Source organism: Drosophila ficusphila, unplaced genomic scaffold (genome assembly GCF_018152265.1).
Source record: "Drosophila ficusphila isolate 14025-0441.05 unplaced genomic scaffold, ASM1815226v1 contig_127, whole genome shotgun sequence".
Classification (NCBI taxonomy): Eukaryota; Metazoa; Arthropoda; class Insecta; order Diptera; family Drosophilidae; genus Drosophila; species Drosophila ficusphila.
In genome coordinates this window covers 412,557-423,657 of record NW_025064016.1, presented here as the reverse complement: position 1 = coordinate 423,657, position 11,101 = coordinate 412,557, and the positions used below count along the sequence as shown (strand labels likewise).

At 47.1% G+C, this 11,101-nt stretch overlaps 4 protein-coding genes across 5 annotated transcripts; 3 read left to right on the top strand and 1 right to left on the bottom strand.

Moving 5' to 3' along the window:
- The first annotated feature begins 185 nt into the window (after positions 1–185).
- LOC108092759 (dynein intermediate chain 3, ciliary) lies at positions 186–2,451 on the top strand. The gene is given in 3 exon segments (XM_017192491.2): positions 186–1,652; positions 1,654–1,968; positions 2,031–2,451. Coding segments are annotated over 3 exon segments (1,875 nt in total). The 5' UTR covers positions 186–419; the 3' UTR covers positions 2,358–2,451.
- A 147-nt stretch (positions 2,452–2,598) lies between these two features.
- Positions 2,599–3,397, top strand: LOC108092630 (membrane-associated progesterone receptor component 1). Of its 2 annotated transcripts, none has more exons than XM_017192267.2 (2): positions 2,599–2,645; positions 2,725–3,397. In XM_017192267.2, exon 2 carries the CDS (start codon positions 2,725–2,727, stop codon positions 3,331–3,333), a length of 609 nt encoding a protein of 202 aa, XP_017047756.1. In that variant the 5' UTR covers positions 2,599–2,645; the 3' UTR covers positions 3,334–3,397. The 2 variants fall into 2 exon arrangements, with proteins under 2 accessions (XP_017047756.1, XP_017047757.1); XM_017192268.1 differs by lacking the exon at positions 2,599–2,645 and adding an exon at positions 2,656–2,670.
- A 221-nt stretch (positions 3,398–3,618) lies between these two features.
- LOC108092704 (60S ribosomal protein L24) lies at positions 3,619–4,559 on the top strand. The gene is made up of 3 exons (XM_017192419.2): positions 3,619–3,673; positions 3,789–3,864; positions 3,921–4,559. The coding sequence occupies exons 1-3, from the start codon at positions 3,669–3,671 to the stop codon at positions 4,305–4,307; spliced, it is 468 nt and encodes a 155-aa protein (XP_017047908.1). The 5' UTR covers positions 3,619–3,668; the 3' UTR covers positions 4,308–4,559.
- Positions 4,560–4,729: 170 nt separating this feature from the next.
- Positions 4,730–11,074, bottom strand: LOC108092703 (general transcription factor 3C polypeptide 1). Its single transcript, XM_017192418.2, has 7 exons — positions 10,925–11,074; positions 10,315–10,867; positions 9,497–10,232; positions 8,413–9,432; positions 7,350–8,354; positions 5,867–7,233; positions 4,730–5,806 (listed from the first exon to the last, which is right to left on the bottom strand). Exons 1-7 carry the CDS (start codon positions 11,007–11,009, stop codon positions 4,849–4,851), a joined length of 5,724 nt encoding a protein of 1,907 aa, XP_017047907.1. The 5' UTR covers positions 11,010–11,074; the 3' UTR covers positions 4,730–4,848.
- Between the last annotated feature and the right edge of the window lie 27 nt (positions 11,075–11,101).

The following is an 11,101-nucleotide window of genomic DNA, read 5'->3' as shown; positions in this document are numbered from 1 at the left end:
GGCGTTGAACAGTACCAAAAAATGGCCACCCTAAGGCAACAGTGCTGGATAAGTGCCAACCGGAAACTGTTATTTGAATGTTACATTTTAGCTTTTACTAATGAAATAAAGTTACAAAAAATACGAAGTTGAAAAATCAAAGTTGATTTTTAACTGGCTTTCTGAGATAAATCAATCACAAATCTTACTATACTCAGCTCGGCCTTTGACAAATTCCTAGATTTGTTAAACAAGGAAACTCACTTTTAAATTTCTTTTTATATTTTCCATTGAACTGTAAGTTTTCCAATTATTCCGAGAAAAATCAATCAGAGTTATTCCTCCGCTGGGCCTGTGGCGCTTTAAAAAATTAATCACCTAATAAATTCGTTAATATTTGGCAAAAGCTCCAAAGAGATTGAAGATTCGCTTTAACCAAGATGGGTACTTTGGGCAACACGTTTATCCTGTCGCGGGAGCGTCGTCGCTTTGGACGGCAGTGCCTCTTCACGGACCGTAACGAGATGATCCTAAGTGTGCAGCCAAGTGGCCGCCTGCGTCTCAAGTACATTCTGCGCAATCCGATCAACGAGAAGACCCAGCTCAGCGAGCAGTACGCCGCATCCTCGGTGCTGACCCACAATGTTACCCTGGATTCGCATGGCCTCAATCACTACGAGGGCGGGTGGAACATCAAGGAGGTGAACGTCGCGGACGAGGAATCCACAATGCGTTATCGCAAAAAAGTCGAACGCGATGACTCTTGGGGAATCGAAGTAAATGAACTCATGCATAATGTGATGCAAATCAGTTCGGCCAACAATGCAATAAACATCTATGAAGATTTCTTTACGGATCTGCCAGAAGATTTGGGACGTGGCATCTACATGAAAATTGCAGCCAGAGGTATAAATATTTTCCACGATCTTTGGATTCCACCACGTCAGCTCAAAACGTGTGAGTGGCTCAACAACGAGCCCAGCCAGTTTCTTTTGACATTCTCCAATTCGAGGAGCTTACTGCCCAATTACACGGAACCACAGTACATATTGCCGGATTTTGGAACCGAAAACTCGAATTCATTTTACATTTGGGATTTGGACGATGCCACACGTCCTGTTGCTTACTACGATACCAGAAGAGTGCTTCTGATAGCCAAAGTGTGTATGCGGGATGAGAATTATATGGTGGGTGGATACGAAGAGGGTCAGGTGAGCTTTTGGCAAACGAGCAACATGGGTGGCCCCTTGAGCGTCTGTCCCTTGGAAGCTGCTCATCGCGAAGCCACTACGGCTCTCTGCTGGGTACACTCCAAGTTGAATACTGAGTTCTATTCCGGATCGTTGGACGGGTCCGTCAAGTACTGGGATACCCGAGATCTCCTGATGCCGGTGCATGAGGTCCTGGCCGAGCCGGATCCCAAGACAGTGCAAAATCGACAGGACGCACATGGCGTTACTGTTCTGGAATTTGAGTACACCATCCCGGTGCGTTATATCATTGGCAGCGATATGGGTTATGTCTTCGTGGGCAATCGCAAGGGAACCACTCCGCAGGAAAGTCTCGTTAACGCCTATAAACTTTTCCAAGGACCCATTCGCGCTGTTATGCGTAATCCCTTCTTCGTGAAGAACTTCCTTTTAGTTGGAGATTGGCGGATCCGCATTTGGTCCGGAGGAGGTCAAGAATTGTCCAAGTACCTTTTACTTCAGCCGGAAAAACCAAGTGATTAGTGGCGCCTGGAGCACTGGGCGCTGCTCCCTGTTTTGCGTTGGGGATGTCGAGGGTAATCTGGAATTCTGGGACCTGTTGATGTCCCACAAACAACCAATTCTGACGGTCAAGTTTAAGCACGCCGTAACCCATTTGGTGTTCAAGCCAGATGGATCGATTCTGACCGTGAGTCTAGCAAATGGCGATTGTGCAATGCTCCGTTTGGAAGAGGGTATGCGAAGTGCCACGGTCAAGGAAAAGTCTCTCATGATGTCGGTAAGTGAAGCTTTCAAATGCCTATTAATAACCATTTTTGAGTTACGTATATTTTCCAACAGATGTTTGAACGGGAAATAACGCGCTGCAAACTTTTGGAAGCTCGCGTGGAGGAAATCAAGTTGAAGAAGCGTCTGACCACAATTCATCTGGAGGAGGAACGCAAATCCCGCGAGAAGATCGAGGCCAAGAAGAAGAAGGCTCAGGTGAAAAAGGAGCAAGAGCCAAAAGTTGAAGACGAGGCCACCATTTTCCTCCGGCTTATTGAAAGCGATACTGAATTCTCCAAGGCTCTTTTGGATTTCAATGAAGCAGTCGAAGCTATAGCCACAAAGCGAGCCAAGCGTGTTTTCGCCATGGAACGTACTGTTTTCGAGACTGCATCTTAAATATCATTTACAATCAATATTATGTTGTAGCACTTTATAAAAAGTCATGTTAAAAAACGTTATAAAGCGTTGTATGTTAATGGTGGTCTTAAAAGTCGTTTAAAATTTGGAATTTATTGCTGTCCTTTTAAATCTGAAGTTTGAAGATGCCCCAGATTTCGTCATAATCGACTTCGTATATTTTAATTTTATGAATAGATATATACCATATATACCGGTATTTTATAAAAACGAACCAAGTAGGCTAATCTAATAAGTCCAACAAACACCGTCGTTCAGTTTTCACAAGTAAAAATTGTTAAGCACACTGAGGGTGCTTCAATACATTTTCGTACTTTAATAAATTTATTACCTTTTATTATTTCAGATGACAAGCATGGCGGGCAATTCAAGGATTGCGAATCAAAGCGCAACCTGGTACTCGAGTTTGTATAACGCTATTAAGCAGACGCCGTTTAATGCAACCGTCTTGATTGTCTCGACCATCGTGTTCTACAAGGTTTTGAAAATTTCACGACGTCGTCATCAACGTCATGGTAAACAGGAAACCAAGAAACCAGACACAAATTTATGGAATAAGGATAGCGGCCAACAGAAACTGCAACCTCTTCGTAAGGACTTCACGGTGTCTGAGCTTCGTGAATACAATGGAACCCGAAAGGATGGTAGACTCCTGGTGGCCATAAACTTTAATGTCTACGATGTATCGCGATCTGTTCACTATTACGGGCAACATGGTGTTTATCCAAACTACGCCGGACGGGATATTTCACGAAACTTGATAAATTTCTCAGTGGATTCGAATGAAAGCGAGGAATTCGATGATTTGTGCGACCTTTCAATCAGCCAGATGAAAACTTTGAGGGAGTGGGACCTGCAGTACAGGGAAAAATATCCGTATGTTGGAAAACTTTTGCGCCCAGGAGAACTGCACACCAACTATACTGAAGAAGAGGAATTTGAGAAACCCGAATAAATTTGTCTTACCTTAAATGTATGAACAATAAAAAGAAGCTAAGCTAGGGGCAGGCGTAAATATATTCGTTATTAACTTATTTAATTAATACCTTACCCATTACAAACAAATTTCTGATCGATTCAAAAATCAAAACTAAACTTTCTTAGGAATCCCCTCCCTAATTTTAAAATTTAAAATTAGTGCGCTTAACAGCCCTGCAATAACAGCACTATGTCGGCACGTGGTGGTTTTTTTAAACCCCTTTCGTTCTTCAGTGGCGGTCACACCAATTTGGCTCTGCCTCTCGTTTCCACTTCCGTTTTCTTTTCTTTTCGTGTTTCTACGCCAGCAAGATGAAGTATGATGCCGAAAAACGACAAAATGCCTGGTTAATTGCGTTGTTTTGCATTGGATTAGGCCATTTTGACGAAAGTAAACAGTACCCTCACTAACAAGTGTGTTTTGATTTACAGAATTGGACTGTGCGCATTCAGCGGGTACAAAATCTACCCCGGTCATGGCAAGACCATGGTTAAGGTCGATGGCAAGGTAGGTTATCCGGGATATTCTAGGGATATAATGACTAATAAGTGCATCCGTTGCAGTCCTTCACCTTCCTGGACAAGAAGTGCGAGCGCTCCTACCTGATGAAGCGCAATCCCCGCAAGGTTACGTGGACCGTGCTGTACCGTCGCAAGCACCGCAAGGGAATCGAGGAGGAGGCCTCCAAGAAGCGCACCCGCCGCACCCAGAAGTTCCAGCGCGCCATCGTCGGTGCCTCGCTGGCCGAGATCATGGCCAAGAGGAACATGAAGCCCGAGGTTCGCAAGGCGCAGCGCGACCAGGCCATCAAGGTGGCCAAGGAGCAGAAGCGTGCCACCAAGGCCGCCAAGAAGGCTGCTGCCCCAGCTCCCGCCAAGAAGTCCGCGCCCAAGCAGAAGGCCGCCAAGGTCACGCAGAAGGCTGCTCCCCGCGTTGGAGGCAAGCGGTAAACAGATCCAACCTCTCCACGGCGTTAGTGATGTGCTAAAGTTAATCCAGGATTTAAGGAACAAGTGAATTGAAAATTAAACAAACGCCACGAATGCGAATTCGCGGTACAAAAAAAAAAAAAAACTCGCGTGTTTTTGTTTTCTGAAGTTTGGTTTTTAAGTGGACACTGCACAGATCAAACAATGTGGATTATATTTAATCATGGATTATTTTAAACAATCAATTAAATGTTTGATTATCAAAAATAGAAAGATAAATCGTTTGCTACGTAAAAAGCTTTCTTTGCATTTAGCATTGACTTGGTGTCGGTTTTCTAAACAACAATTACTTTTAATTAATATTTATTTAAAGCAACCTTTATTATCATTTCTGCTAGGGCGTCCAAATGTGACTGCAGATGCAGTAAAAATTTTACACAGTGTTTTCAAAGTTAATCAACTTTTTAATGAAAGTCAAACATAAGTTTACAAAACTATCAAATTCGCTTACATATTATTTACTTTGATATTCTAAACAAGGTAAAATATCTAAGCACAAACCCTAAATAAACTCAGTGCTGTATTTCTTAAGCCCAATAAAATTGGTAAGACGGCCAACAGCATTGCCATGAACTTGAATGTAAGTCTGCGTTGGATCGTAAAGCTCCGTGACTGGCTGCTCGTCACCATCCTCTTCATCATCGTCCAGCAGCGATTCCACGTGCACCTTGTGCGGCCTCATCTCCATGAGTTGAAGACACCCAAGATCGTGCAGGAGTTCCAGCAAAAACATAATATCTACCGGCACCAGATGCAAGAATCGCAGGAACAAACTGTGCACAGTACAACCGATGCGGGCAATGCACTCGCTGAGAACGGTGCCCAACCAACGATCGAGTACGCGACGGTTAAGAGATGCATTCACCCTTATCCACGGCTGCGGTCTCATGGCAATCGCATCGCGAGAGGCCTCTATCGCGGAATTAGCAACCTCAATGGCTGGCTCCTTTCGCGTAAGCCTCTTGGGACGATTGGCAGACGAACATCCTGCCTCGTCGCTCTCACTTTCCGTGCTCTGCTGATCCATAAGTTTAATTTTCTTCTCCGGATTCGAGCTGGTTGTCTCCTGGGCCTCCAATTTTCGCTTGTGATTGACAACAGCCAAAAGTGTTCCCGGAGCCGCTGCCACCATGGGCTGTACTTTCTCACGCTCCAATCGCTTGATGTGGAATGTGTGTACCACCCAGTTGCGGATGTGGCTTTTGTGAACGTACATATGACTAACTATGCCCACACGCTTGACGAGATCGTGATCGCTGAGGAGGTGTAGAGTTTGCAGGAGGAAGTCGCCCAAGGGAAAAATCCTGCGCAACTCCAAACCCGTCACACCAAGGGTATGTTTTTCAATATGACTTAGGATGTCTTCCATGTACCTAATGGCACGGGCGTCGAATCCCCTTTCCTCGAGTGTTGGTCGCAGGGTTTCGAAGGTGTTTTCGGTATACTGCCAGTAGGTTGCTCTGCAAGAAAAACAAAGAGTTGATTTCTAAAAACCAAAGAAGATTTCAACCAAAACTTACTTTAAAACTTTGTTAAGCACTGAAGTGCGCAGGCTATCAATTGCCAATTTGCTCTCTGGCTGTTCTGAGACCTTCATGCCGATTGTTGGCAAATGGACCACAAACACATCTTGTGCCCGGGCACGCTCCTCTTTGTTCAATGCCGGTTCGTACTCCTGAACACGTTCCGCCTCCCACGAATGTGGTTCGTCGTCGAGCAGCTCGGCACAAATTGTGCGCCAGTCGGTGAGCTTCTGCAGGGTTCGATCGGCCAGCTGTTTGCCCAAATCCTTGAGCTCCATCGCCTGCTGCTGCCGGCGCCAAAAAGCCTCCAATTGCTGGGCAAGAGGCAGAAGATTCGAAGTGTTCAATGTGATTGGGGTTCCCGCAGGGTGAGATTCCAACTGGAACTGCTGTGAGGGCAGGGCGTCCGCCACCAGTTGTCGCAGGATGGGCCTCTGCTCGTGGGCTATCCGCTCCACAGCGTTTAGATAGTTGCCGCTGCGCATAATGCAGTTGGTAAAGGGACAATCACCCTGCTCCAAGCGTGACTGGCTTATAGTAATTGTCTCGCTCAAAGCATCCAAGGCGCAGAAAAAGTGCATGCTACGCAAGGGCAGTTTGGAGAGTTGGTTGTACGCACTGGTGGGCAAACGGAAGCTCAGGTTGGCAGGGTGGAAACGCACTCGAGATGCTTGGCGGCCACTACACTCTCCTTCCAACCGTTTGGAGTATTCGGTCTGCGGAGCGTTGTCAAAAATGCAACTGTAGTGATCCAAAATGCGATCCGAAGCACATCCACTCTGCCGCCCCATGTTGGAGGTGTCCACCGTAAGAATATTGGCCGGCAGTTGCAGCGAAAGACGCAGCCTGTTCTCCGATAACCATTCGCCCATCACCAGCAGTTGAGCCAAGTGTGGCGACGATAGTTGCTGCTCCTGGTCAGCCCTCAACTTCTGATCCAATGCAAAGTAGCCGTCGTAGACAAGGTGCGTCAGCTTGGTGAAGATTAACCGATACTTGTACTTCGAGCTCAGTAGATGACCAGGTCCTGTGATTTGCCGACTTGCCGCCGACTGTATGTTTCGTCTCTTCACCGCAACTAGCAGCGAATCTGCGCGCGCCTTGTTGAAGGCTGCATTCAGTACTTCCTCAGAGAAGTGTTTGTAGATCTCAAACGTCTGCAAGTTGAGCAGCGTTTTATCCTTGGCACAGCAGATATTGCTGTGCAGCACTCCCTGAGCCACGGCCACTTGAAGATCCGTTTCCGTAGCGGGGTCTTGATAAAGCAGTTGCTGCTCCTCAACCGCTGATCGACAGTCGCGCAGTTGGTTACCAAAAGCGTCCAATGAGTCTGGCAATAGAAACTGCCGACTTACTGAACCTTGCTGGAATAAAAATTGATTCATGAATTAAACAAGTACTATTGATATTGAATGTAGAAGTAAACCTCTTAATTTAATATGAGCAATCCCGACATAAAGTAGACCTTCATCATACTTACCGATTTGGCAATCATTCGCTGCAGCTTGGCCATCAAGAGGGCAAAGTGAACCATCAGCGCCCCTTGGAAATCTGTCTTATTCGGGTAGTCCCGCTTTAGCTGACTCAAAAAGCGTTCGTTGTAGACCGAGGTAAACTGTGGCTGCGTCTGCATCGCGTAAATCCAGCTAGGCACGTCTGGGATGTCGCGCTTCATCTTAACTAAGAACTGCACTCGACGCACACATGCCTGAGTTGTCTTGTTGCAAATGCCCAGCCAGCGACGTATCAGATCCCGGCAAACGATGCCCAAGTCGCACAAGGCCAGCGTCACCGTGGGTGCGTCTATGAACATATAAACGGCCCGGCCCATCTTGAGCAGGCGGTCTTCCTCGGGCGCCCATTTAACGCGTAATGTGCGCATATTTCGCAGAGCATCCCGGTCAATGTCGTCACGTGGACCGGTAGACTTCTTTTTGGTAGTCTTACCGGATGACACTTCACGAGTTTTTCGAATATTCATCCGGGGTCCCATCTTCAGACGCATTATGGTTGTCCGTTTCCGAGCTGTTTTTTTTACCTTATCCCTCGCTGCAGCCAATTTGGTAATGTTTTGGCGCTGCACCCACGACCAGTGGCGGAACTGGTGCGCAAACAAATGCGAGCCAAGGCCAGCGGCTCCCAAATGATCGCCCGGAACCGTTCCATTGTCCAGCTCAACGGCCTGATCGAACTCCACCGTAGGCTGGAACGCTAGAATCCTTAGACGAACCGGAAGCTTGCTCTGTGAGCTTAAAGTTTTGCGGTAACCCAGCTTTGTGTAGATGCAGATGTGCTGCAATTTGGCCCAATAGTTGCCCACTTGATCTGCGTTGGTGAACTCAAAGTTGAGCTGCGTGTACGAGCGATCAGCGCTGACCTGCATGTAATTGTGCTCCGTGCTAGATGTGGTGTCCAATAAGCGAGTGCGCTGATTTAAAAAGACCCAGCGATGGAGGGAGTCGCGACCAAGTTTTTGCTCGCTCACCTGAAAAAAAGGAAGACTTGACAAAAAGGGAAAAATCATTAAATCACGATTCGCATACCTGAATAAGACCCATGTTGTTAAGAAGCCGCAGAGTTCCCACATATAATTGCTGCAACTTCAGTCGAGGCACAATGGCCTCCAATCTGAGTTGGGAAAGAAGGTAGTGCTGGCGAATGGGATGCTGCAGCTGTAGACGCACTTCATCGCTGGCTTCGCGTTCGATGCGACAGATGCGCAGGAAGAGCGAAAGGGGCATTCGGTCCATGGCGTCCATGAAGTAAAGCCAGCCAGATGGCTTGTCCTCATAACGCGGTAACGGTGGTATGAACGTGCGCCAGCTTATGTCTTTGGTGTAGGGCAGGATTTTCTCCTCCTCCGCCTGCCAGTCTTCGAGAAACTGGCGCGGTTGCAACGCCGGCTCCGATTTTTGCCAGTGCTGCAAAAGTTCGGCGGTGACAGTAAGGGGCTGCTGTTCCGGAGACAGCTCGTGGAACAGATAGTAGAGGAATTCGTGCAATGTCCTGGCCAGCAGCAGCTTTGGAGCCTGAGTCTTGGCCACCACACTTGGGCGCTCTGCCATTAGTTTTCGCCGGGCGAGCGCCTCCTTGCGCTCCTTTAAAGGCATCAGCGACGGCCGCCGCATACGCTCCTCGGAGAGCAAATGAAAGTTGCTCTTCAGCTTAACGATTTCCCGTTTCATGACCGGATGATCAAGCCCGATCTTCGGGTGCGTGGCAAAGCGGTAAAGGCGAACTCGCTGCTTGTAGTGAAGGGTGACCTCGAACACGTTTACGACACCGTCTTCAACCAAGGGACGCAACAAGCGCATTAACGAACGCCGGCAAAGACAGTCCTTGTAGCCTGCCTGGCGCTCCGCTTCCTGGAGGCTCTTTAGAATCCGGTGCAGGGGCACTAAGCAGTTCTGATCAATTTGGCCTACAATCCGTTTCTGACGATCAATTTGGCGCTGCGTTATATAGGCCGATCTGGTCTTTTTTAGTTTAAACGTAATGGTTCGGGCATTCGTCACGATCTCCGGCAAATCCTTAAGAATAACCTCTGTGCTTTCGGTAATTGTCTGAGGAAAGAAATGGTTAATATATAAAATGAAGTATCTATTTTGAGATAGTAGTTTTGCTTACCGGCTCATCTTTGCACTTGATTTCCAGTCCTTTTCTCTTTATCACGTCTTCTTTTTCGAGGTCCTGTAAGTGCTCCACAGCTACAAAGCGGAACTGGCGGCTCTTCCCCACCTGCTCCGTGTACTCCTTGATAAGTCCGTTTTTCTTGATCAGCTTGAGAAAGTGACGCATTGAGCTGGCGTTGATACCCGTGTAGTGACACAATTCGTTGCTATTAAGACCACGCTTGCCAAATCTTGCCACGGCCCGGAGTACCTCCTCCTCGGGTGGCATGTCCAAATGGCAGTGAGCCATATCTAGGAACTCGGATACCGGACTTTCCTCGCTCTCCTCACTCTTGTAGAGGTCCTTTAGTTGCATATCAGGATTGCGCAGCTGTATCACAGTTACCTTGCGTGTGGTCGACTTGGACGGCTTTCCCGACTTGCTCACCACATTAATAGACCTTTCCACTTGCTTCGTCTCAAAGAACTTCCGAAAAGAGTGTGTCACTAGCAGCTTTTTAGTCTTAAAATGTGCTGGGCGTCCCAGGATATCACTAATGTCGGTCACAAGTATTTGACGACTGCTCGTCCGCATTATTTCCAAGTATAGCTTCTCGAGGTTCTCCTGAGAGTGGTTCTTGTAGACTCGATGAAATCGGGGTAGTATCAGCAGCGAAGAAAGCAAGATGCGCCCGTTGTTAATTTCGTTATAGTTCTGAGTAGTTATAAGGTTTAATGTCAGCAGTTTGTTTCTGTAAAAATGTTATTTAATTATTAATTTGCTTTATAGAAAAAGAAAAAAAAATATTATGAAGACCCATAGCTATAACCCACTTAATGTAAAACAGTATTCCAGTGTCCTTGCTATAGTTCATCAATGACCAAGGGCCTCCGGTAGTGAGCCCGCTATAGCGCGATCGACCAATGGCCTCCAAAAAGATGTAGTTGGGCAGTGGTAGGTTTTTGGGAAACATAAGATTCTGGGGAGTCAAAGACGACTCCCGCAGCTCCTGGGAAGCCACCACGACCAGCTTGCCTGCGTGCTTTTCGGTGGCCTGGGCGGCAGTTAGGTCCTGCAAATCACTGGCCGAAATTAGTTTCCTCGTTTTGAAAGAAGTGCAGTTGCCCATGACGCCATTCTCTTGCACAGAGGCAGGTGAATACAACATGTAGGGGCACTTCTCCGGCACAACAGGCAAACCCAGTTGTTCGTCCATGTCTTTGGCTCGATCATAGTATGGCATTAGGGGTCTTTCTGCCGGCAGCTCAAAGAACTCGATCTTTTGAGATGGGGCACGAAGCAGCAAGGTCCACACCTGCTCCCGAATGCGATCCGGCAGTGGAGAGGGATGAAACTCTAGGCGCCTGGCCAAAAGTTCCCAAAGATCTAAAAATGAGAAAGGAAACGATGCTTACAATGGCTTATAACATGAAAAATACTTACAGGGCAATGTCACCCCCTCCAAACCCTCGAGGGCTACCTCATCGAAGATGGCATTGATCCAAGATCCTCCGGAACTGGCGCTCATTATTTACGAATTGGACAAATTCTTGCTACAGCTTTCAAGTCAAAACAAATAATAGCAATTTGTTGAGACAGAGTTGCCAACTATCGTAATGT